The sequence below is a fragment of the Lithobates pipiens genome, unplaced genomic scaffold (genome assembly GCF_037356315.1).
Source record: "Lithobates pipiens isolate NorthernLeopardFrog02 unplaced genomic scaffold, aLitPip1_a1.2 Scaffold_8, whole genome shotgun sequence".
NCBI classification, from domain to species: Eukaryota; Metazoa; Chordata; class Amphibia; order Anura; family Ranidae; genus Lithobates; species Lithobates pipiens.
Window position 1 is genome coordinate 104,420,692 of NW_027507903.1, and position 27,114 is coordinate 104,447,805.

At 43.1% G+C, this 27,114-nt stretch overlaps 2 protein-coding genes across 7 annotated transcripts in view; one reads left to right on the forward strand and one right to left on the reverse strand.

The window, feature by feature from the left end:
- Positions 1 to 26,876, forward strand: HYKK (hydroxylysine kinase). Its single transcript, XM_077472580.1, has 5 exons — positions 1 to 205; positions 7,861 to 8,208; positions 10,463 to 10,605; positions 21,993 to 22,176; positions 26,252 to 26,876. The coding sequence occupies exons 2-5, from the start codon at positions 7,872 to 7,874 to the stop codon at positions 26,719 to 26,721; spliced, it is 1,134 nt and encodes a 377-aa protein (XP_077328706.1). The 5' UTR covers positions 1 to 205; positions 7,861 to 7,871; the 3' UTR covers positions 26,722 to 26,876.
- Positions 1 to 27,114, reverse strand: part of LOC143963018 (long-chain fatty acid transport protein 2-like) — a 252,239-nt gene that overhangs the window by 102,840 nt on the left and 122,285 nt on the right. The window lies entirely within an intron of this gene.

Below are 27,114 nucleotides of genomic sequence, written 5' to 3' on the forward strand. Positions count from 1 at the left end.
GCAAAGTTCAATTCCACTCTCCGGCTTGAGAGGAAATCTGCAGCTGCTCCAGTTAAAGTTCTTTTCTAGCCAAACTTTCTCCCTTGTTATTGAACTCTTGGGCCTCCCACATCCCGACACAGATCCTCTACAGCAGATCAGCGGGGTGATTTCTTAATACTCCATCCTGCAACATATCCATACATCGACTGATGGGAAGCTTCAGGTAGGCTTTTTCGATTGTCCAGTGATTTATATGTATAAATCAACTGTCAGTATTTGTATTAATCACTAGGTATCACCGTTAGATCATACACTTTGCATTGTTTCTCCAGCTGTTGGCGTGCAAAGATCTCCGAAGGCTTTGCCAACCTAGGAAATCTTAGGAAACGGATTGAAAACATAAAGAGCAACAAAACGACTTTTTTTTATAAACTTTAATCCACAAATGTTATAAATGTTTTAAGTGAAGTCATTAGGAGACGTAGTGCACAGCTTAAAGGTTAAAAATGTATAACGTGGAGAAAAAAGACCCACTTATTCTATACTAGGACTTGTCTGCAGACCAAAGACATTAATTCCATGTGTAAAAACATGATGAAAAAAATTACATTTTAATCAAGACAAAATGTGAAGGTTTTAATGGAAACTAGGGTGTAAATCATAATTATGTCCTTAAAAGAGAATCAAAATGTGTAAATTGCAATGTTATCACATACTTTTAGTGCTGGCTATGTGCCGTAGGGTTGCCAACTAATCCCTTTAAAACCGAACACATATGAATTACACAGGTTCTCTGGCTGATTAGGATGGTAATTAAACTCACTTGGTGCTTTATCTGCATTAAATTAGCCACAGAACCTGTGTAATTCATATGTGTTCGGGTTTAAAAGGGATGAGGTGGCAACCCTAACATTGTGCCGGAATAATAGAATTATTGACAGCTAATATTCATTTTGTGCCTAAAGCCAGCAGTCTCGATATCCTTACTATTGTATATGATCACCAGTCATTCCTTTTGAGCAAAACATAAGATTCATAAGATTAAGCTTTATGTTATTTCAGCATGATGACATATGAGACTAAAGATAATAAATTGTACAGGTCAAAGTCATAGTGTCTTAAATTGCTCTACAAAAGTTTCACATTCACACACTTTCAAATAGAAACATTTCCATAACTGAGCAAATATTTGGAGACCAGAAACCAAGTATAGATTTTCTTAATGCTAAACTGTACAGATATTTGTTACAGTTTTAAGGACAGGGGGGAATGGATTGCATTAGCCAAGGCACACAGCTGCTCTTGTATGAAGTTAAAATAAAACAAATGCTATTTTAGGTTCTGCGTCTTAAAGCAATATGTACTGTAGATCAATATGCAATTTTAAAATGTAATTTAATTTAATTTAATTTAAATTTCCTTAACCAAATGACAAAAAATAAAAGCAAATCTGTGGAACCCTTTAAAATTAAAATAATGCCAGCATCGGAATCTTCTTAGGACATAAGATTCCTATGTGAGTCATTTGGCAACATTTCTCCTATGTAAGCAATATGAGACGGGCCAAGACTCAGGCTTCCTGTACATAAGTTCACAGAGCTTTAGAAAAATGCTTACTAGCTGCAAAGTCAATGCATTCGCTGCCTTTGTAAAACATCATATTTATATTGGATTCACTTAAGAATTAATAGAAATTAAATAAAAGTTAATGATTTTAGAAAACGAGGACTGAAGACTGCACATAGAAGGAGCACATCCATTGTTCGGAGAGGATGTTTTTTTTTGTTTGTGGATGCTTGTTGTAGTACTTTGAGGGACTATACAAGGACAAGTATAAAGTCTTAGACTTATCTCTGACTTACCTAATATGCAAATTTCTCAGAGTGAACATACTGAAGTCACAAAGTCTGCATAACAGAGAGGCATTTTCAAAAAGGAGGCCAGCAATGGCATCCTCTAAAGTAAAGACTTTCACTTCTAAAGTAAAGACTTTCACACGTGCGGACTGTATGCCCGTATTTTATCCATACGTTTTGCATCCCTATGGGATAGCAGGTGTCAGCGGATGAACATTCATTGACACCCGATATCACCCGCAATGGTCCGATTCTGCAGACGGAGGAAAATCCTATTTTTCTATCCGTCTGCAGAGCGGATCGGATGAACATGGACAGACGGACCGTGTTCATCTGATCCCTCATAGAGGAGAGCGGAGATCTGACAGGGTGGTCCCTGAAGTCTGCACTAAGATATACTATAAGCCAGATTTTAGGTATCCTATGCAACAGACATTACATTTTTGATAAAATACTCCCTAGGGGTTAATTAGTTCAAAAATGATGAAGAACACTTAAGAGTGCACCAGCTGATTATAATGAATCAGACCCTCCCATTCGGAATCATTATTCACAGTAGAAGGGTAAACAAACAGCTATTTCTTCAAAGTAGAAATGGCTAGGAATCTGCAAGAAACTTTGTTAAAATTCATTCAATATACACTGTTCACCCAGAGGGGTTTACATAGCAAGGCTGGGCCCAAAGACAAAGCGGCTAGGCCTCTACTAGAGTAACTAAGGTAATACAGAAAGTACAGCAGCATAGCTCCCAATTGTCCCTGATTTTGAGGTACTGTCCCTGATTTGGGACAAAATACCTCTGTCCCTCTTTCCTCTTCATGTGTCCCTCATTTTGGTCTTATCTATATAGCTGTATATAAAATGCAATTTTTATCTTTCAAAAAGTGTTTCCCAGTGCTAAACCTTTCATCCAATTTTTAAATGCATTTTTTGCTGCATTTGTAAATTTCAAAAGCCAGTAGAAAAGGAATAATATTGGTTAAAAAAAAAAAAGCACTTGGGAGTTTAACTAATCAATTTTTTGTAGAATTTTCCTTTAAAGAGGCGTGGCAGGGGGAGTGTCCTATGCCTACATACTTTTGGGAACGAGGGACACCTATTACCATCTCAAAAAGTTGGGTGGTATGCAGCAGTGTAAAATTAGCCAGCAGCAGGACACGTTTAATCAAGGACAATCTGCCAAAATGTACTAGAGACAGAATATAGAGAGCCATTTTTGCTACAAAAAAATAAAAAAAGATCCTGCAAAGGATACAGCAGTGGAACTTCGGCCAGCAGCATGTACGCTTTTCTTTCAAACAATGCAAAGGCATGCCGGAAACAAAATGTAGCTCCAATAAGGCATGGTCAGCAACAAGAGAATGCGCCAAACTTAAAAACAATCCCCATCAACATAAAATAAAATTGAAGAAAAAAAACACACACAACAAATGAAAACAAAAGCAGTTTAACCTAAAATAAAGGCCCAATCAACATAAAATGAAAACCAAGTATGAAGCTTCAAGTAAATGTCAGCAAGAAATGTTGCATAATATGACCTGCAATTCTTTTTTTTTCTTATTTGTTTTCTACATCTTACGCATTCCTGTAATATAAACATACTAATAAAATGTTATTTGGAGAAAAAAAAATGAAAACCAAAATACCCTCAAAAGAAATTAAACCCCCAATATATCCCCCTCCCACCAGAAATCAGAATGAAATCTGTAAATATATTTGCAATGATTAAGAATCTCAAACCTCCAGGATTCACCTGGAACCTATGGTGCATGGATTTACTAAAACTGGAGAGTACCAAATCTGGGGCAGCTCTGCATACCAACCAATCAGCTTCTAGTTTTTTTTTTTTTTGCCAAAGCTTAATTGATCAAGCTGAAGTTAGAAGCTGATTGGGTACCATGCACTGCTGCACCAGATGTTGCACTCAACAGTTTTAGTAAATTAACCCCATAGGCATACATAGAGGTGCTCATAACAGCTTGTGTTCACTACAACTGCCCTATTCGATATTGGTTAACAAGTGGTTTTAACCACCTCAATACAGTGCACTTACACCCCCTTCCTGACCAGACCAATTTTCAGCTTTCAGCGCTCTCACAGTTTGAATGACAATTACTCAGTCATCCAACACTGTACCCATATTAAACTTGCGTCCTTTTTTCCACACAAATAGAGCTTTCTTTTAGTGGTATTTAATCACTAGTGGGTTTTTTATTTTTTGTGCTATAAATAAAATAAAACTAAAATTTTGTGAAAAAAAATGCCTTTTTCTTTGTTTCTGTCATAAATTTTTGCTAATTAGTAATTTTTCTTCATAAATTTTGGCCAACATTTATACTGTTACCTATCTTTGGTAAAAATAACCCACATTAGTATATATTATTTGGTCTTTGTGAAAGTTATAGAGTCTACAAACTATGGTGCTAGTCGCTGAAAACTGATCACATCTGATCAGGCCTTCAGTACATCAGGTGTACCTAATTTCTTGAGACACTAACAAGTCAGGAAAGTACAAATACCCCCCAAATGACCCCTTTTTACAAAGTAGACATTCCAAGGTATTAAGTAAGTAGCATGGTGAGGTTTTTTAAGTTGTCATTTTTTCCCACAATTCTTTGCAAAATTAAGATTTTTTTATTATTATTTTTTTTTACAAAATTGTCATATTATCAGGTTATTTCTCACACACAGCATATGCATACAACAAATTACACCCCAAAATACATTCTGCTACTCTTCCCGAGCATGTGTGAGACTTTTACACAGCCTGGCCACATACAGAGCACCAACATTCATGTAGTACCTTCAGACGTTCTACAAGCAAGAATGACGCATCTCATTTCTCAACCACCTAATACATTTTTGAAGGCCCTGGAGTACCAGGACAATGGAATTTCCAATAAAATGACCCTATTTTGGAAAGCAAACACCCCAACGTATAATCTGTGAGGCATAATGAGTCTTTTGAACGGTTAATTTTTTTCCAGAAGTTTTTGGAATATGGGGAAAAAAATGTAAACGCATTTTATTTTACACAAAATTGTCAATTTATAAGATATATCTAACACATAGCATGTATATAGCAAAAATGACACCCCAAAATACATTCTGCTACTCTTCCCAAGTATAGCGATACCACATGTGTAGGACTTTTACACAGAGTGGTCACATAGAGAGGCCGAACATTGAAGTAGTACGTTCAGGCGTTCTAGGAGCATAAATGACACATCTCATTTCATTCCTACCCATCACACTTTTGAAGGTCCTGGACCACCAGGACAGTGAAATTACCCACAAAATGACCCCATTTTGGAAAGCAAACACCCCAACGTAAATTCTATGAAACATGGGCTGCAAATAGGTGCTCGGGTACTCTGATGGCCTGGTGACAGGTACTCGGTTACTCTGATGGCCTGGTGGCAGGTACTCGGTTACTCTGATGGCCTGGTGGGCGGTACTTGGGTACTCTGATGGCCTGGTGACAGGTACTCTGATGGCTTGGTGACTGGTATTTTGGTACTCTGAAGAGCGGTGACAGGTACTCATATGGACTGTGACAGGTACTCGGATACTCAGATGAACTGTGACAGGTACTCGGGTACTCAGATGGACCTGGACAGGTACTCGGGTACTCAGATGGACCGGGACAGGTACTCGGGTACTCAGATGGACTGGGACAGGTACTCGGGTACTCAGATGGACTGGGACAGGTACTCGGGTACTCAGATGGACTGGGACAGGTACTCGGGTACTCAGATGGACCGTGACAGGTACTCGGGTACTCAGATGGACAGTGATAGGTACTCGGGTACTCTGATGGACCGTGACAGGTACTCGGGTACCCTCATGGACCGTGACAGGTACTCGGGTACCCTCATGGACCGTGACAGGTACTCGGGTACCCTGATGGACCGTGACAGGTACTCTGATGGGCCGTGACAGGTACTCGGGTACTCTGATGGGCCGTGACAGTTACTCAGGTACTCTGATGGGCCGTGACAGGTACTCAGGTACTCTGATGGGCTGTGACAGGTACTCAAATACTCTGATGGACTGTGACAGGTACTCTGATGGACTGTGATTGACAGGTACTATGAGGGGTGGTGACAGGTCCTCTTTATTGGGGGGGGCAATCAGTGTGATTGGTGTACACTAGGCGGTAACGAGATGTTACTGCAATCTCCTCCTCACACACGATCGGTGTGTGAGGAGGAGAACCCGGTAACATCTCGTTACCGCTGTTTGTTTACATTTTAGTGATCGGCTGTGATACAGCGATAGCGATACCACATGTGTAGGACTTTTACACAGAGTGGTCACATAGAGAGGCCGAACATTGAAGTAGTACATTCAGGCGTTCTAGGAGCATAAATGACACATCTCATTTCATTCCTACCCATCACACTTTTGAAGGTCCTGGACCACCAGGACAGTTAAATTACCCACAAAATGACCCCATTTTGGAAAGCAAACACCCCAACGTAAATTCTATGAGACATGGGCTGCAAATAGGTGCTCGGGTACTCTGATGGGCTGGAGATAGGTACTCTGGTACTCTGATGGCCTGGTGACAGGTACTCGGTTACTCTGATGGCCTGGTGGCAGGTACTCGGTTACCCTGATGGCCTGGTGGCAGGTACTCGGGTACTCTGATGGCCTGGTGACAGGTACTCTGATGGCTTGGTGACTGGTATTTGGGTACTCTGAAGGGCGGTGACAGGTACTCATATGGACTGTGACAGGTACTCGGGTACTCAGATGAACTGTGACAGGTACTCAGATGAACTGTGATAGGTACTCGGGTACTCAGATGGACCTGGACAGGTACTCGGGTACTCAGATGGACTGGGACAGGTACTCGAGTACCCTGATGGACCGTGACAGGTACTTGGGTACCCTGATGGACCGTGACAGGTACTCGGGTACCCTCATGGACCGTGACAGGTACTCAGGTACCCTCATGGACCGTGACAGGTACTCTGGTACCCTGATGGACCGTGACAGGTACTCTGATGGGCCGTGACAGGTACTCGGGTACTCTGATGGGCCGTGACAGGTACTCGGGTACTCTGATGGGCCGTGACAGGTACTCGGGTACTCAGATGGGCCGTGACAGGTACTCGGGTACTCAGATGGGCCGTGACAGGTACTCGGGTACTCAGATGGGCCGTGACAGGTACTCGGGTACTCAGATGGACTGGGACAGGTACTCGGGTACTCAGATGGACTGGGACAGGTACTCGGGTACTCAGATGGACTGTGATTGACAGGTACTATGTGGGGTGGTGACAGGTCCTCTTTATTGGGGGGGGGGCAATCAGTGTGATTGGTGTACACTAGGCGGTAACGAGATGTTACTGCAATCTCCTCCTCACACACGATCGGTGTGTGAGGAGGAGAACCCGGTAACATCTCGTTACCGTGGTTTGTTTACATTTTTGTGATCGGCTGTGAAAGGATCACAGCCGATCACGTGGGTAAACAGCCGGCCAATGGCTGTTTACCAGCATCGGTGACGAGCAGTGTTCCCGGGAAACACGCCGCCACCGACGTGCACGCACAGCGCGCTCACGATCGCGCGCATGCGCCGTACACAGTCGGGGTGTGACCATCGGTGATTGGCCGTGACTTCATCACGGCCGATCACGTGGTAAACAGCCATAACCAATGGCTGTTCACCCCCTTCGGTGGCGAGCAGTGTCTCCGTGACACACCGCCACCGGAGAAACAGGGGTGATCGCGCGCATTCCCTGTTTAAACGGGAGGCCGTCTTATGACGGCCTACCGCCGCAATAGGTGTGCCGCCTGGCCGTCATTGGACAGCCGACGGTCAGGAACTAGTTAAGGTAGACACCATAGTTACTTTATTAATACCTATTTTGTAAGTGGTTAGCCAGCATTTAGGATGCTTTCTGATTGGTTAGAGGTTGGTAATCCTTTAAAAAAGCAAACATCAAAAAAACATTTTTGTGCTTTCCATATTTCTGATGCGCAACAAAGGATATTTTTTCTTGCTTTTCAGGAGGCTGAAAGATGAATTCTGAGTCGGAAAATGCACTTATTGCTACTAAGCCAGCACTGAGTGAATCTCAAGCTATTACCTTGGTGGAGAACTTATATGGCTTACAAGTAATTAAAGTGAAGCCCCTGCCAAGTTATGATGACCAAAATTTTTATATCCAGACCACGACTGATGTAAAAGATGCTGGAAATCAATTTATCTTGAAGATTATAAATGGTGAAAGTAGTAAAATCACAGAACTCATTGAAGCACAAACCTATGTCATGAAATTCTTGCATGATGAAGGTCTTCCTACCCAATATCCTATATTCACAAAGAGTGGCCATGTTATGTCCTTAGAAGCTATAGGTAAGACTAGTACAAATGTAATTTCAAACATCATCAATCATGGAAATATGTGAATATCATATCAATTCTAGGAATCACACACCTGCAAACTAATTTTATATGTGAAACAAATAACATTTTATAGTTACAGAGTACTAGTTGATTTTACAGCAATTCGATGATTTATCTTATTTAAAAGGCTTTAAAAACTCTGGTTTCTGCTTATATAAACTATTATACATCCTGTCCGTATTGGCTCCCCCTCCTTCATTGTTAGATCCCATAACAGTTATATCTGCTCTGGTGTAGTTATTGACTTATTCAGCTCACCCACTAGAAGACAGTGACTAACCATTACAGAAACCAAGGTTATTGAAGAAACATTGCAAGAAAGAGAGTGAGATAATAACTCATAGTAACTAATAAGAATTTTTTTTCCTGAAGCTACACCTGTACAGGGTGTGTTTTGAATAGGTATGCTTTGATGTGGTGCTACATTTTGTTGTTAACCAGAAAAGGAGAGAAATCCTACTGTAATCAAGAGCTTTTGAACTGTATTTCGCAGAGGGAGACTGCAAGGAGGAGGGCAAAGAGCTACATTTTCTCAGGCTGTACAGGACATGGCTTCCTCTTGCCGTGAGGGAGCCTGGAGAGTGTACATCATTGTCTGGTGTGCACCATCACTGTTGCATGTCAGCAGGCTGTGTGGGATCTGGAGTGCCAAGTTTGGGAGTGCTGACAGCTGGAGTCACCTGGCTGTAGAGTTGAGAGCGGGCTAATCACTGTGTGTAACCAGATGGTGAGCTGCAATATCACTGAGACTGGTGAGCTGCTGCTGTGAGGATTGTTTTTTATCTGCTGCTAAAGGAAGAGACTGAGCCTTTGGGAACTGACCATACGGCCATCTAGAAGACTTTTTTCTGCCTGCAAGCTAGACAGACTATTCTCATGTGTGCCAACAATACAATTGCACCTCAACGTTAGCTGGCTAAAGAGTTAAAGAGAGACAAAACACTGTCCCTTTAAAGATGCTACACAGAGACCCTCACCTATTGCGTTTGCCAAGAGGTACCTCTCAGGAGACATTGCACTATATCCTAGACATTCTCCTAGAGTGCTCTCTAAACTAGTTATACAGTAAGTCCCCTACTTATAAAGGAGAGAGAGAGAATACATTTACAAGCTATTAGGATTTAAGCACAGGTATATATTTTCTCTGTTTTAATGCAGGTCAGTGACCAGACCTGAATCTAGTAGCTCTCTCTCACCTTGTGTCTTTATGCCCCATGTTGGCATGGTGTCCACTGTAGCATTTGCACTGGCAGAGCAGTGTGAGACTGGCCATAAGAGGGATTACTTTGATACAGTTGGCCAGCTTAAACATGTATTATAATATATGTGAACTAAAAATCTCTGTTTTTCATTGCATAGTTTGCTGGAAAGGGTGTATAGCAGTGTGCAGAGGGTCCATCCAGAATTTGTAGTCCTACTTACAAACAAGCTGCTGGAATGGGACTCATTCTTAAGTCCAACTTGTTCATAAGTCCAACAAAGATCAGTGCTTACAGATAATGGATGCAAGTGCTGATCAGTGTAATCTGGTCGGGGGGGGGGGAGGGGGGGTCCTCCTGTCAGAACACAATAGCACAGAAGGGGAGATCTGGGCACCAAAATTGTCTGAGTTGGTACAGTGATCTGGGTGTAGCCACCTTTACGCAATTGGACATGTGAACACATGTTCGTCTCTTGGAAAGTTTGCGAGTTTGGAAAGTTTGCAAGTTGAACGTTTGTATGTAGGGGACCTACTGTAGTATAATATTCACATTCACACAGTTAACATGCACTCGTTATTGCTGACTATGCTGCTTCCAAAATGAATCCCAGTCTAGTGGTATAGAAATGTATTACCTTGGCATAGCGAATATACTGTCTAGTGGGTTGTGTCTGAACCTACATTCTGGGTGTTCATTTATACTCAAACCACCATTTACTCTAACAGGTTCCAATACATTGTTTACCAGTAAACGGTTTTGTCTTTATTTCCTGGTGCAAATTCACAGCAGATATAAAAGGTATCTATACTTGTGTTCTTATAAGCACTTGCAGTAACTTTCATTCAACCAGGTGTGTCAAGTTTTTCTGGGAGTCGGGGCACAGAACAGAGAACTCACATTACCAAGTGGCTCCTGCACTACATTTATTTTCTAGATTGTTTTAAATGTTTGTCTCTGAGTTTAGAAAACATAACTAACATACTTAATTCTTCTCCCCCTAGACTATGGCGATGTAATACAGAATCATGCCGTGAGACTTCTGACATACCTTCCTGGAACAATAGTAGCTCAAATTACAGCAACTCCACAAATATTATATGACATCGGCAAAGTGGCGGCCACTCTTGATGAGAAATTAGCAAAGGTGTATTATTCTATTAAATATACGTATTCCTTTGCTTTGTCTATTTTCACACAGTTAAAAAGGTTTTCATTTATCAAGATTTTAAAGGAAGATTTGTGTGTTACCCACAACACCAAGATTCTTCCTGATTAATAAACCTGTACAGTAAAATTGACTGCTGGACTTAGACAGTCAGTCATGTGTTACTTTGTTATTTACACACTCTTCGCTCACTGATCTACTCAAGTGGCTGGTTCTATGCCATTTTATATTTGGATCAGAGGAATCTTCTTACCCCCAGAAGAACCCTTAAAATAACTTTTGGGTCTTAGGGAACCCTTACAAAAAACAATATATGGGGGGGGGGGGCCCTTGGGGTCACCTTACATTGGTAGCCATTGGGAAGCCATTGCAAAGAATGCCCCCTTACACACAGCTTAAAAGATCATGCAGACACCATCAAATGGAGGGGAAATAAGCCACAGCTTAAAAAATATCTTAAGATCTTAACCACTTTCAGACCGGACCATTTTGCTGGTCAATGACCAGAGGTCTTTTTACAATTTGGCACTGCGCTGCTTTAACTGGTAATTGCGCGGTCATGCAATGTTGTACCCAAACAAAATTTGCGTCCTTTTCTTCCCACAAATAGAGCTTTCTTTTGATGGTATTTGATTGCCTCTGCAATTTTTATTTTTTGCGATATAAACGTAAAAAGACCGCAAATTGTGAAAAAAAATGATATTTTCTACTTTTTGTTATTAGAAAAATCCAATAAACTCAATTTTAGTCATCCATTTAGGCCAAAATGTATTCAGCCACATGTCTTTGGTAAAAAAAAGTCAATAACTGTATATTTATTGGTTTGCGCAAAAGTTGTCACATCTACAAACTAAGGTACGTTTTCTGGAATTTACGCAGCTTTTAGTTTACGACTGCCTATCTCATTTCTTGAGGTGCTAAAATGGCAGGGCAGTACAAAACCCCCCCAAATGACCCCATTTTGGAAAGTAGACCCCCTAAGGTAATTGATAAGTGGCATGTTGAGCCCATTGAATATGTTATTTTTTTGCCTCAAGCGATTGAATAATGACAAAAAAATATATATATTTTTTTTTACACAAAGTTGTCACTAAATGATATATTGCTCACACATGCTATGGGCATATGTGAAATGACACCCCAAAATAAATTCTGCTGCTTCTCCTGAGTACGAGGATACCACATATGTGGTACTTTTTGGGAGCCTAGCCGCGTACGGGGCCCCGAAAACCAAGCACCGCCTTCAGGCTTTCTAAGGGCGTAAATTTTTGAGTTCACTTCTCACTACCTATTACAGTTTTGAAGGCCATAAAATGCCAAGATGGCACAAAACCCCCACAAATGACCCCATTTTAGAAAGTAGACACCCCAAGCTATTTGCTGAGAGGCATGTTGAGTCCATGGAATATTTTATATTTTGCCACAAGTTGCGGGAAAATTACAAACTTTTTATTTTATTTTATTTTTTCACAAGGTTGTCACTAAATGATATATTGCTCACGCATGCCATGGGCATATGTGAAATGACACCCCAAAATAAATTCTGCTGCTTCTCCTGAGTACGGGGATACCACATATGTGGGACTTTTTGGGAGCCTAGCCACGTACGGGGCCCCGAAAACCAAGCACCGCCTTCAGGCTTTCTAAGGGCGTTACAGTTTTGAAGGCCATAAAATGCCAAGATGGCACAAACCCCCCCAAATGACCCCATTTTGGAAAGTAGACACCCCTAAATTTAGGGGTACACTAGTGAGACTAGGTAATAAATGGCGGGTGCCCTGAAACTATAAAAAAATAACTAACCAACCAGCGTCACCTGTAACAGTTATATGGTGATCACTGGTGAAAGGGTTAACTAGGGGGCAATCAGGGGGCTTTATGCGGTAGTATATGGGGGTCCCTGGCGCTATAAAAAGCTGCGGCGAACCTAAATACCTACCTGCCTAACTAGCGTCACCTGTGACACTAATACAGCGATCAGAAAAACGATCGCTTATTAGGCTGGGTTCACACTGGAGCGATGCGGGAACGCTACGAATCCGTGGCGGGTTCCCGCATCGCATGCCTCCCGGCGGCAGTTCACACTGCCCTATGCGAACTGCTGGGAGTGTCAGTGAAATGTTAATGACACCCCCAGATCAGTTCGCATATCGCAGTGCGATCTGCAAACTCGGATCGCATGGTGTGAACACCCATGCGTTCCGATTCTGCTGCGGACCAAAAAAAGGGTCCCGTGCGAGTTTGCGGCGGGTGCGGCGCGAATTCAGCCATACTATCTGTATGGCTGAACTCGAATCGCACAGAGATTGGATGTGATTTGCACTGCAGTGCGGTGCGAATCACATCCGTTCTCATAAACCGCTGCAATGTGAACCCAGCCTTAGTGACACTGGCGACGGGGGGTGATCACGGGGTTAAACCTTTATTGGGGGGGTTAGGGGGGTACCTTAGAACTAAAGGGGGCTAACCCTAACTGCCCTAACAGTTATTACAGTCACAAATGACACCCGCCGGGTGATCAGGGGGTTAAACCTTTATTAGGTACCGTATATACTCGAGTATAGGCCGACCCGAGTATAAGCCGAGGCCCCCAATTTACCCCCAAAAAACTGGGAAACCTATTGACTCGTGTATAAGCCGAGGGTGAGATATGCATGTCCATCCCTGTGTGTGTGTCCATCCATCCATCCATCCCTGTGTGTGTGTGTGTCCATCCATCCCTGTGTGTGTGTGTGTCCATCCATCCATCCATCCCTGTGTGTGTGTGTGCCCATCCATCCATCCATCCCTGTGTGTGTGTGTGTCCATCCATCCATCCATCCCTGTGTGTGTGTGTGTCCATCCATGTGTGTGTCCATCCGTGTGTGTGTGTGTGTGTGTGGCCTTGTGTGTCCAGCCTACCTGTGTCCCGAGCCTCCGTCCGGTCCCGAGCCTCCGTCCGGTCCCGTCCCGTCCCGAGCCTCCGTCCGGTCCCGTCCCGTCCCGAGCCTCCGTCCGGTCCCGTCCCGTCCCGAGACTCCGTCCGGTCCCGTCCCGTCCCGAGCCGAGCCTCCGTCCGGTCCCGTCCCAGGATCACCGCTCTTCGTCGGCGCCCATTCCCCTGTTCAAATGCCGCGCCTCCCTGTCTGTGATAGGCGGAACACAATTTCCCAGCAGTCTGTGTTCCGCCTATCACGGACATCCTCTCATCCTCGTCCGTAGTACGAGGATGAGACGATGTCCGTGATAGGCGGAACACAGGCTGCTGGGAAATTCAGTGTTCCGCCTATCACAGGCGAAGGCGGAGCCGGAGGCGCGGCTTTTGAATTATAGAATGGCCGCTGTCTGTCTGCTCGACACGCTGATCGAGCAGGCAGACAGCGATGACTCGAGTATAAGCCGAGGGGGGCACTTTCAGCCTCAAAAAAGAGGCTGAAAATCTCGGCTTATACTCGAGTATATACGGTAATAAATGGCGGGTGCCCTGAAACTATAAAAAAATAACTAACCAAACCAGCGTCACCTGTAACAGTTATATGGTGATCACTGGTGAAAGGGTTAACTAGGGGGCAATCAGGGGGCTTTATGCGGTAGTATATGGGGGTCCCTGGCGCTATAAAAAGCTGCGGCGAACCTAAATACCTACCTGCCTAACTAGCGTCACCTGTGACACTAATACAGCGATCAGAAAAACGATCGCTTATTAGGCTGGGTTCACACTGGAGTGATGCGGGGACGCCACGAATCCGCGGCGGGTTCCCGCATCGCATGCCTCCCGGCGGCAGTTCACACTGCCCTATGCGAACTGCTGGGAGTGTCAGTGAAATGTTAATGACACCCCCAGATCAGTTTGCATATCGCAGTGCGATCTGCAAACTCGGATCGCATGGTGTGAACACCCATGCGATCCGATTCTGCTGCGGACCAAAAAAAGGGTCACGTGCGAATTTGCGGCGGGTGCAGCGGGTGCGGCGAATGGCTGAACTCGAATCGCACAGGGATCGGATGTGATTTGCACTGCAGTGCGGTGCGAATCACATCCGTTCTCATAAACCGCTGCAATGTGAACCCAGCCTTAGTGACACTGGCGACGGGGGGTGATCACGGGGTTAAACCTTTATTGGGGGGGTTAGGGGGGTACATTAGAACTAAAGGGGGCTAACCCTAACTGCCCTAACAGTTATTACAGTCACAAATGACACCAATGCAAAAAAAAAAAAAAAAAAAAATGCAATTGGTGTCACTGTGACTGGGGGGGCAGGGGTAATTGGGGGGTGATCGGGGGTAAAGGGGGGTGTGAGTGTGCCTGGCATGTTCTACTGTGAAGTGTCGTGTTGGTGCAACTCACCGATCCTCTCTCCTCGGTGCCGGAACGAAAAATACCGACACGGAGGAGAGATTACATCACTTCCTCTCCTGTGTTTACATTACAGGAGAGGAAGTGATGCAATGCTTCACTCCCATTCATCAGGAGTGATCGCGAGGGGGTGGCCATGAATGAATGGCCGCCCCCTCATCCCGGATCGCTCCTGCACGGATACCGACCGCCGCTGGCACCGGGGGGGGGGGGGGGCGGTCGGGCCCCCCACCCGCGGGAAGGCAGGGACGTACATGTACGCCCATATGCCTGCCCGTGCCATTCTGTCGACGTACATCGTTGTGCGGCGGTTGGCAAGTGGTTAAGTAAGTTTAAAAAAAATTTAAGTCAGCAGCTCCAAATACTGTAGCTGCTAACTTTTAGTAGATATACTTATCAGAGATAAGTAGATATTAGTAGTAGATATACCCGGGGTGGTTCTTTGCCTGGCTTTAGGCCCCCAGTGCCACCATGTTTACTGTGGAAAGTGGGCTGTGGCTCCCTGTGGCTTCACAGATGGCCTCCCAGTGCACATGTGCAAGCCATACTATGCTCTGTGAATGGTCCTGCAGTCTCCTGGGACCTGTGATATGTCTCAGGAGGTTTTGGACATTGAGGGAGGGAGAGGGGAGAACCACAGGGATCATCTTGGCGATTCCAGCGGACATGAGATCAGGTGCTTCGTAGAAATAGGTACTCAACACCCCCCCCCCCAAAAAAAATGCCAAAAAGGGAAAAAGGAAGAGGTGGGGGATCAGCAGTACTTCCCTTTTAAAAGGTGAAGTTGCACTTTAAAGAGCCCCTTGCAATCTCTAGAGGAACCCTACATTTCCAGAGATTTCTAGAGAATACTTGCCTTAGACACTATAGACAAATCTGCATTGTACACTACCCTAAATCAAAAAGCAGCTGTAGAAGCTGTATTGTGATCGCTTCTATTATAAAATAATAAAGTTGCATTTATCACAGAAGTTGTTTGGATGCTTGGCAATGATTGGATTCTAATCAGAGCACATCTGTTCTATGCTTGTGCTAGAATTGCTGAGACACAAAGAAGTTGATTTACTAAAGGCAAATAGTTGCAGTTGCATGCTGGACTTAGTAAATGAGGTAAAGCTTCACTTTGCAACGAATACCCAATCACATGCAAGGAAAAAAAAAAAACAGCATTTTTGCTTGCATGTAATTGGATAATGGAAGTTAGTGGAGCTTTTGCTCATTTACAAAAAAAAGAAAGAGAGAAAGTTTGTTTGGCGGGACTTTGAATGAGGCCAATCCTATATAGAGTAAGCATGTGGAATATAAAACACAGTATTGCTTTTATGGGTTCCAACAAAAAGGGGGGAGTTTTTTGAGGACTTTGAATGAGAGATGTATATCAAAGAGCAGTCTTGGCAAAGAACATGTTATTATACCTTTTGAAATCATGTACAGCCTACTGAATGACACAAAAAAAAATAATACACAGAATTGCATAAACACAGGGCATGCTAAAAACCCATATAAATATTGACGCCATGGTGCTTGGCATATCATGGGGTAAAGACTAGTCCTGCACAACATGGGCCACTGGAAGGGCTGGATGATATCGGAAAATCTAGAGTAAAACAATATAAGAGACATAAAATTATCTGTATGGACATCATGCATCTGACCCAGGGAGGATGTGTGGATCGAGAATAGTAGAGGTCCAAGGACAGAACCTTGGGGGGCCCAAACGGTAAGAGGAGTTGGAGAAGAGGAAGTGGAGTTGTAAGTGACACTGAAGGTGCAATGAGATAGGTAAGGTTCGAACCAATGGAGAGTGCAGCCTCGGAGACCAAGCAAATTGAGTTTGAGGAGGAGGGGATGGTCAAATGTATCATAGGCAGGGGAAAGGTCCAAGAGTAAGAGTACAGAATAATGACCGTTGGGTTTGGCTGTTAGCAAGTCGTTTGTGAGTTTTAGGAGGGCAGTTTCTGTGGAGTGCTGTGGGTGAAATCCAACTGAAGGGGATCAAGAAGGTTATTTTCAATGAGGTGGTCACTCAGTCGGTTGTAGACTACACGTTCAAGGAGTTTGGAGGCAAAAGGGAGTAAAGAGATGGGTCTTAGGTGTTTAAGATTGGTGGGGTCTAGTGAGGCCTTTTTTGGTATGGGAGTGACTAGCCCATTTAGAAGGTTGCCAGTAGAGAGTGAGAGGTTGAAGATATACAAGTTAAGGAGTGTAGGATTGAGTCAGATGGTGACCGTAGTATTTGAGAAGGAACAGGGTCAAGGTGGGCATTAGAAAAAAGTTTATCAAAGACATCAAAAGGTGTCACACACACAGAGTGGTAGTGTGGTGCTGATACAGTAGAGAGCACCTGCCCAAACAACCACCTCCGTCCACCACAAACGGGGAAGAAGGGAACAGGTGAAAGAGGGAGGGGCGCCAAAATCGCATTGCAGCTCCCAGGGGACGGACAAGCAAACAGCCCAAAAATCCATGCACACTAAACAAACCCTACTATGCGGAACAGGGTACTAGGAACAAGATATGGTGGACTGAAATAAAAAAAAAAATATATATATATAGTAGGTCATGAGAATCAAGAGAATAAGAGAACATAAAGTATAATAAAGCCAGGATTGGGTCTATCATGGATTGCAAAAATGCAATTGAAAGATGCTTTGCAGACTGCTGAATGGTAAATTACATCTCTCCATCCCTATATAAATTTATTAAGAACTGTTTGGAATTTAGCATAAAACCCATGCACCCATGCAATTCCTCCACTATATGGGAACAAAGAAATTAAAAATGGGAAATTACTGGGAGGGAGTAGTGCCATCCCTGCCCGATGCAAGTGCGCCCCTGGGGCATATGAAAATATACCCCTTTATATACCAAGTGGCATCAATTGGTATATGGTGCAGCAGACCACTTTCACCCCAAATTTCAGTGAGATAGAATGATGTGGTCCAAGGCACCATAAGTAATTGGCCTCCATCTTAAATCCAAAGAGAAAGTTCGGTTGGCGGCACTTTGAATGAGGCCAATCACTATATAGAGTAAGCATGTGGGATATAAAACACAGTATTGCTTTTATGGGTTCCAACAAAAAGGGGGGAGTTTTTGGGGGACTTTGAATGAGAGATGTATACCAAAGAGCAGTCTTGGCAAAGAACATTTTATTATACCTTGGGAAATCATGTACAGCATACTGAATGACACAAAAAAAGGCATACACAGAATCGCATAAACGCAGGACATGCTAATAACCACATATAAATATTAACGCCATGGTACATGACTTATCATGGGGTAAAGACTAGTCCTGCACAACATGGGCCACTGGAGGGGCTGGATGGTGTTGGAAAATCTAGAGTAAAACAATATAAGAGACATAAAATCATATGTATGGACATCATGCATCTATGTAAGCCCGTCGCGTTTCGTTGTGGTATACCAACTCTTCAGGGGCAAATGCAATGGTGATCCATGAAGAAATATAACCATATGGTATAATATTGTAGCTGAATAATAGGAATAAGTAATGGGTGTAAGGGATAGGATGGACATCACTATAAATACTCACATCAACTACATAGATGTGAATAGATGATCAGAGCTGTTAGAAACATCTGGCATAGGAGCTGAGATAGAGACACGTGGACAAGCACTGTGGATTTCCCAAGGTCAATGAGCAAATGTTGGGGTTGGGTGGGGGTTGTGGGTGCTTTGGGGCAGGGGGCTCTGCGCCCTCCACCTCAAAGCACCTTGATGGGGACAAGGGCCTCTTCCCGACAACCCTGGGTGGTGGATGAAGGGGTCTGCAAGCGGGGGGCTTATCAGAATCTGGAAGCCCCCCACCCTATGTGAAGGAGTATGGGTACATTGTACTAGTACACAGGTTTTTGACAAAGTCCCTTATTAAAGTAGCTCCAATGAGTCTTCTCCCTCTGATTCCTACTCCCTCTGGTTCTTCTCTCTCTGGTGATGTCTTCTTCCTCTGGTTCTTCCTCCAGTTCTTCTCTTTCTGCTTCTGATGTCTTCTTCCTCTCCCCCCTTTTCCTACCCTGCTGGACTGCGTGCTTGGGTAAGGGTCAGGTATGGATGTCGGGGGGACTCCATGCCATTTTTTTGGCGTGGGGTTTCCCCTCAAAAGCCATACCAGACCTAAGGGTCTGCTATGGTCTTGGGGGGGACTCAACGCCATTTTCTTTGTCTAAATTTTGGCTTGGAGTTCCCCCCTCAAGATCCTTAGAGCACAAGTTGCATGCAACTAGTCGGATCAGTTAAGATGATGCTCAGATTTGGATGTGACTTGCATTCAAATCCATGGGCTGAAATCGTGCCCAAGTTGGACCAAAGTAGTGCAGGAACCTTTTTCAATGTCGGACCAGTTAAGTCGACTCTTATAGGGAACAATTGATTTATACACATCATGAGACAAGTGCTCACAAAGTCCGAGCTTATGTTGCACCAGTGTGAACCGGGCCCAAAAGGAGGATTCTGCATGGGACAAAGACAGCAACACAGCCAGGGATGTCTTTAATATTGACTGGACCCTGGGCAAGCATTTTCTTGGGCCCCCTTTTCCGTGCAATTTTTCTCTCCACATGCTTTGAGACATACAATAAATAGCAGCTAGACTCAAAATCAGTTTACTGAATCAGATTAGGCAGCGATTGTGATTGGTTACAGTGAATCATTATCGCTCACTGACTGGCTGCTAGAGGTTACAGCACACATTATGGCTCAAGGTTTATTTTCTAGAGGTTACAGCACATAACTTCTGCTTGTTGATTGGTTGCTAGAGATTACTCTACATCAATACTGCTCACTGATTAATTGCTAGAGGTTACTGGACATCTTAAGCCACTCACTAATTGGTTGCTAGAGGTTACTGCACATTATTACTGCTCACTGATTGGTTCCTAGAGGTTACTGCATATCCTTACCACTCAATGATTGATTGCAAGAGGTTAGTGCACAGTCTTACTACTCACTGATTGGTTGCTAAAGGGTACAGCACATCATCTCCTCATTGCCTGCTCACCAAGGACTGGGGAGGTGAGGTGACCCATCAATAGACAGAAAACTCCTAGGAATCCTAGGACTCCTGGGATCAGTGGCAATGCTGGGGGAGGGGGGTGTGTGATTAGTGGCAATGCTGGGGGTTGTTGGGATCAGCAATAGTGGTGGGGGGGTGGGATTAGTTAAGAGGCAGTACACTGACAAATTCTGATCATCATGTACAGCAAAGCTGGAAATCTTTGGCAAGTATATAGTGGGGATTCTACCAATGTAATGGGGAATTTCCACTGACCATCAATGTGAGGGGGAATTTGCACTGACCAACATGTAACAGGGGATTTTACGCCACCCATCAATAGAAAAGAGGGATTTCTACACTGTCATCAACGTAATAAGAGCATTTACAACAAACCCCAGTGTAAGGGGGAATATACAATGACCTCCATGTAAGGGGGAATTTACCCTGATGACTATTGTTGAAGATATTTGTATTGACCACCAATGTAAGGTGACACTTCTACATCAACCATCAATGTTAGGGGAGATTTACACTGACCATCAGTGTAAGGCCAATTCTGCTCTTCCCACCAATGTAATGGGAAATGTACCCTGATCACCAATGTTATGAAGAGTTTACACTAAAAATCACTGTAATGGGGGATTTTACATCAACAACCAATAAAGGGGGATATCTACACTAGCTACCAATGTAAGGGGGATTTACACTTACCACCAATTTAAAGAGGGCTTCTACTTGGACCACCAATGTAAGGGAGGATTTGAAACTGACCACAAATGTAAGTTTGGATTTTTTTTAATGATCACCAATATAAAGAGGAGCTTCTACACTGGTCACCAATGTAATTGGGATTTACACTGACCACTAATGTAATAGGAGCATTCACAGTAACCACCAATGTAAAGAGGGATTTACACTGACCACCAATGTAAGGGGGGCCTTCACACTGGCCACTAGTGTGAAAGGATTGTACACCAAGCCCCAATGTAATAAGATTTACACTAACCACCAATGTAACTGAGACATTTAACCTGCGTTCACATTTGTGTGTCGGAAATACATGGAAAGTCGCTTTCCTGACACCACAGAAATATATCGCCCTTTAGCAGAAACACAGAAGTGTCACAGAAGTCATTAATTGTTAATAACACCCTCATAAATTGGCTGAGATGTGCGTATTCACATGTACCAAAATTCACAATGCTGTGGCAATTTTTCTTTCTTTTGAAGAAGGGAATCCACCTCCAATTTGCTTACCTTTGCAGAACAGGCTGATGTTAGGCTTAATGATTATAGTTGTAGGCAGGACTTTCAAGCATGCGCCTTTACCTCCTCGGTGGGTAGCATTCAGCAGAAATGATGGTAGATATGACCTCAGGGGGACATGGTGTACATATTAATGCCACGGTCCACGACTATTTACATATTAATACCACCACTATTTACATATCAATGCAGGTTATTTACAAGTAAACAGGGTCTGCAGGTGAGTCATCTGTACATGGTGATAGGACAAAGCTGGGCAGCAGCAACAGAGTTTTACACAGAGATATTGGGACACAGCATGGGACCAAAACTTGAAGGGATAAGGGAACTTAAACTAGGATAGTTAGCAAGTATGAGGCAGCTGCTTTGGTCCCCGCACCAATGAGGGGGTCCAGGGCAGCTGCCCCTTTTGCCCTGCCTTAAAAATGATCCTGGACACAACACACCAGAGATTCTAGGCAACTGAAAGTGTCATTTTAAGCAACCGAAGTGCAGAATTTTAGGCTCTGGCAGTGGCTCACTGTGTTTATGTTATGCAACCCTATAGTTAGGAGGGGTATGTACATTATGTCACAAAAGGACTAACATGAATGCAATTTGAATTTGAGTTTCAATCTGTTGGTTGGGTTACCCATACTATTTTGAACATCTGCATGTCATTTTTAGTATTCCAAATAGTAATACAATAAAAAGTTAACACATGCTTTTCCTGTAGTACTTAAAGTAAATTTGTACTAATTTCAGAAATTTCAGCATCCATATAAAGAATATTTTAACCGAGGAGAGTACCTGTGGAATCTGTCAAACACCCCATTGCTGAGGAAATATCTGTATGCAATTACAGAAGAAAATTTACGTAAAAGAATTGATGGAGTCATCAACCAATATGAGACATCCGTACAGCCAAATCTGAAAATGTTTCGCAAATGTAAGTGAATTGATCTTTCCAGGCAACTGTTATTACAGTACATACTCTCGAGAGTACGTGAGGGTGTTCTAATATTTTCTGCTAGTGACTATGATGTTCTTCAAACTGCAAGATCATATAGACATCAGGGGTTGATTTACTAATGGCAAATAGGCTGTTCACTTTGCAAGGGAACCATTGCTTACCTTAGTTAAAATGGAATGCTGTATCTAAGCACCATATACTGAAAACACTATTTAATTCATTTTTATTTTTTAAAGAAAATGTGCCCATCCATCTATGTCTCCATTCTTTATCTTGCTGAAAATTCACTTTGAAAAAACACTACCTAGTATTTCTAGCCACAGCCATCTTGAGTAAGGGCAGATGGTTCATGTAGTGTTTACTTCCTTGGATACATCTGCCCTTAACGCAGGCATGCAGACATGAGGGTGTGCTTAGCTGAGAAAGCTAAAGCAAGTGAATATAATATGCCTTCCTATCTACTTACTAATGCTAGCGTTATAAGAATCAAAAATAGTTAAAGGGTTAGTTCCCCCTTACCAAATTGCCGAGCAGATAAGGGGAACCTGTAGATAAAAACAAATTGTCCAGCTCTGATGAAAGTTGAATAATGTCCTTGCTATAGGTGTAGGCTATTTACATACCTCCTGAAGCCTGACTGGAATACTCCCAAGCGTTGGTAGAATGTTGCTAAGTGAAGACTAGCCACTACAAAAAACTGCCTGTGCAGATAATGAACATCTGAAGATAAAAAAAAAAAACTGTGCATTTCTGACTAGAGTTGAATAATGACCTGGCTATAGGTGCAGAACATTTACGTACCTTCCAAAAAGCCTGACTGGAATACTTCTAGGATGCTGCGTGAGGCCTAGTCATTATTGCTCACCTCAGCAATCACAGGATTGAGCTCTCAGACACTGAGCCCAGAGCTACTGTGTCACGGGACAGAAAGTGCATGTTAGGGATTTGAATCAGAGAAAAAGCTCACTCCTGTGATGATGGAGGTAAGCAATAATGACTAGACCTCGCGCAACATCCTAGGATATTCCAGTCAGGCTTTGGAAGGTATGTAAATGTCCTACACCTACAGAAAGACATTATTCAACTGTAGTTAGAGCTGCACAGTTTGTTTTTATCTATGGATGCCCCATAGCTCCAAACTGTCCCTGATTTGGAGAAATGTCCCTCTGTCCCTCATTCCCCTTCATTTGTTCCTCATTTTGGTCTGATCAATATAGTTGTATATGTGCATTTGTAAATGTTAAAAGGCAATATAAAAGAATAGTAGTGGTAAAAAAAAAAAGCTCGTGCGGATTTAATTAACCTTTTATTTTAGTTAATTCTCCTTTAAGAGGGTGTAGCAGGGGGTGTGTCCTATGCCAACATACGTTTGTTGGCAGGTGTCCTTCATTCCCATCTCAAAATTTTGGGAGGTATGGATGCCCCTAACTTGCATAGGCAGTTTTCTGTAAAGGCGAACTAAACCCTTTTAATGTTGATTGAGACAGTTTAGTTACACTTGAATGTCCTGAAAATGCATTTTGCAAAGAATTCCCCAAAAAACATACAAATAAAATAAAAAGCATTTTTTACAGGCAGCGAGGAAGCATTTCGTCATCTCCTCAACACCTACTTTAACCCCTTGAACTGAGCACCAGCCTGCCACAACTACATGCATTGCACATGATTGCAGGGTGCTTGCAGAGTGGCACCACTTACTTTGTCCTTTGTCACTTGTCCACCTCTGGCCTGTCTTGTGGACAGTAAAAATCAAACTAAACTTTCAGTGCAAATCAGCTAAAAGTATCACAGCTGCATAAAAAAACAGAAGAGCAAAATCTTAGGCCGCGTACACACGGGCAGACTGTTCGCCCAACTTTGTCCGCTGAACAGTGTTTCAGCGGACAGTCCGCTCGTGTGTGGGCTTCAGCGGACAGTTTCAGCGGACAGTCTGACGAACAAAGTTTTTCGGAATTCCCGTAAGACAGTCCGCTGAAACTTGGTTTGAGCGGACAGCCCGCTCGTGTGTAGGCTTGTTCGACAAACTAAGTGTCGCGCATGCTCAGAAAGGATTTACACGGCGAAGGTTGCATTGCAGTGTATTGGACGTCGTATTTTTCGTCCCGTCGTACGTGCCGTTCACGTCATCGCGCACGGTTTCAGCGGACTGTTCGTTCATCGTGTGTGGTCAAGTCCGCTCATTTGAGCGGACTGTTTGTCGGATTGTTTGACAAACTAAGTTGGGCGAACAGTCCGCCCGTGTGTACGCGGCCTTACAGTTCTTTAGAAAGCAGTCACATTACATTTGGAGAGGTTCAACACACTGATGAGCCAGACCTATGGCTTTACAATCAGCAAAGCTCCTGGGTGATTGAAGAGCTTTGCAGTGGCCGTGTTTGACTCCTGCAGAGAGACCACTGACCAACGGAGAGCAAGGTTACTTCTCTGTAGCATGCTTGCTGGAGACAGGATTTTCCTATAAAGCTGGCCATATGTGGATCAGTTATTTCAATCAAAAAGTAAACAGATTCCCCCATCCACACAAACGAGGTGGATAGAGGAATCCTCCTGGTTGTGTTGTTTTATCCTGACAGCAGAGACTACTCTGCCAAAACATAATAATGATCAGTGCTGCAGTGCTGTTTGAAGGAAAATTTTCCAACAAGCTGGTTCAAAAACTGCCATAGATGGATCAAAATTTGTCTGGTTTCGACCAAAGTTCAATCCATCTATGTCTGCTTTCTAAATAAAACCACAATGTAAGACTTCTTTTTATGTAGATGGTATGCATGCAGCCTCCATTTAAATTAGCATAATTGCCTCTATCCAATGAGCAGGGAGCTTATTCAAAAAGCAGTAATGGTAAGCCAGGAAGTAGCTGGCCACAAAGTAACTTTATGGCCAGCATTAAAAAAAAAAACAAAACAAAAAAAACATTTGTACTGTATATATTTATACAGTTGAATACATTTCCTACAGAACAGTTGTGAGCCTCATGCAACTGAAATTCCTAAGGCTGCTAAGGTGTCAAGGAAGGGATAAGAGCGTTGTCGAAGTGGTTTAAAGGATGTCTAAGCTCAAGAGCAACAATATAATATATTTTAGCTTACCAGTCCTTAGACGTGGTGACTGCATTCGTTTTCTATGTTCATACATTTTCTGAGTAAATCAAACTGGAAATCCAGTGTCCATATAGCTTCCTGTAGACTGCACTGAAATCTCAAACAATGCTATCAACTATCTTCTGGGAAAAACGTAACCACTCTTCCCTATGTGATGGAGACAAGGAGAGGGGGAGATGCTTGTAGTTCAAATAGAGTGTGCAGCCTAAGGTGGCAATGCTGCTTCTCCATGGATACCATGCACTGAGGGTAGCCACAAGACAGGTGAGCAAACTGGCAGGATCACCAGGTGAAAGTAAAGGTAAAATAAAAGACAAAAAAAAAAAAATCAAATGCAACAACCACATCTAAGGAATGGCAAGGTTCAATATATTACATTTTTGTTTTATGCCACGTACACACAACCGGACTTTCTGGCAGACTAAGCCCCCAACGGAATCAGTCCGTCGGACAATCCGATCGTGTTTGGGCTAATCCGATCGTTCTTCGTTTAAAAAAACTCAGACGGACCTAGCAATAGAACATGTTTCAAATCTGTCTGACGGACTCAATTCCTAATGGGAAAAACATTCGTCTGTATGCTGGTCCAACGGACCAAATACGACACAAGGGAAGCTGTTGGCTACTGGCTATTGAACTTCCTTTTTTAGTCCTGTCTTACGTCATGACGTTCAAAACTAATGGACTTTCGAACGGACTTAGTCCGTTCATGTGTGGCCAAGTACGTTCCTTCAGAAAGTTTGTTGGAACTCTGCCGAAAGTCTGTCAGGAAGACTGTCGGAACTAGTCTGCCGGAAAGTCCGGTCATGTGTACGCGGCATTAGGGTTTGGATACACTTTAAAAGTGCCAGTTTTACAAGCATTCCCTACACTACGCAATTTGAAATACAAATTTTTTATATTTTACAAAAATACAAATAATGGGTCTCAATTCTCTTTTTCTTCATTAGGCATAAATCATGGAGACTTAAATGACCACAATATACTTTTGCAAAAGACCAACACATTTGATGAAAATGCTAAGGAACGGTACCAAGTTTCAGGAATTCTGGATTTTGGTGACATGAGCTATGGTTATTATGTTTTTGAAGTGGCAATCACAATAATGTACATGATGATTGAAAGTAAAGACCCACTCCCTGTAGGGGGGTATGTACTCGCAGGATTTGAAAGCGTTATCCCATTGACCAAAGAAGAAAAGGAGGTCATCTTCACCTTAGTGTGCAGTAGATTTGCTCAGTCTCTAGTCATGGCCAGGTACAGTGTCCTGCTCTGCCCAGCCAATGAAGAGTACCTTATGATAACCTCTAAAACTGGCTGGACGCATTTTAATACACTGCTTGATATGGGCAAAGAAGCCATACAGAAAATCTGGGAAGAATCTTCAAGAAGGTACCTTGAGAAGATGCATCAGATCTAACTTATTACATCTCTACATTTCAAAAAATACATTTAGAATAATAAGTACTAGTGGTAATCACACTTGAGAAGAAATCATGAATGTAAGGAAAAAAAAAATCATAATAAAAGGTAAGTTCACCTTGTAATGAAAAATTAAGGTGAACCCACTCCAAATATCCTGACCCCACTGCCCATAGCATCCATGATGCCCCGTGTTGTCAATTCAGTTGCAAAGCGGCACATGCTGGGAAGCACAACACATTAAGACCATTATGGACTGTTCCATAGGAGCTGTTTCTGAAGTACCGTATATACTCGAGTATAGGCCGACCCGAATATAAGCCGAGGCCCCCAATTTACCCCCAAAAAAACTGGCAAACTTATTGACTCGTGTATAAGCCGAGGGTGAGAC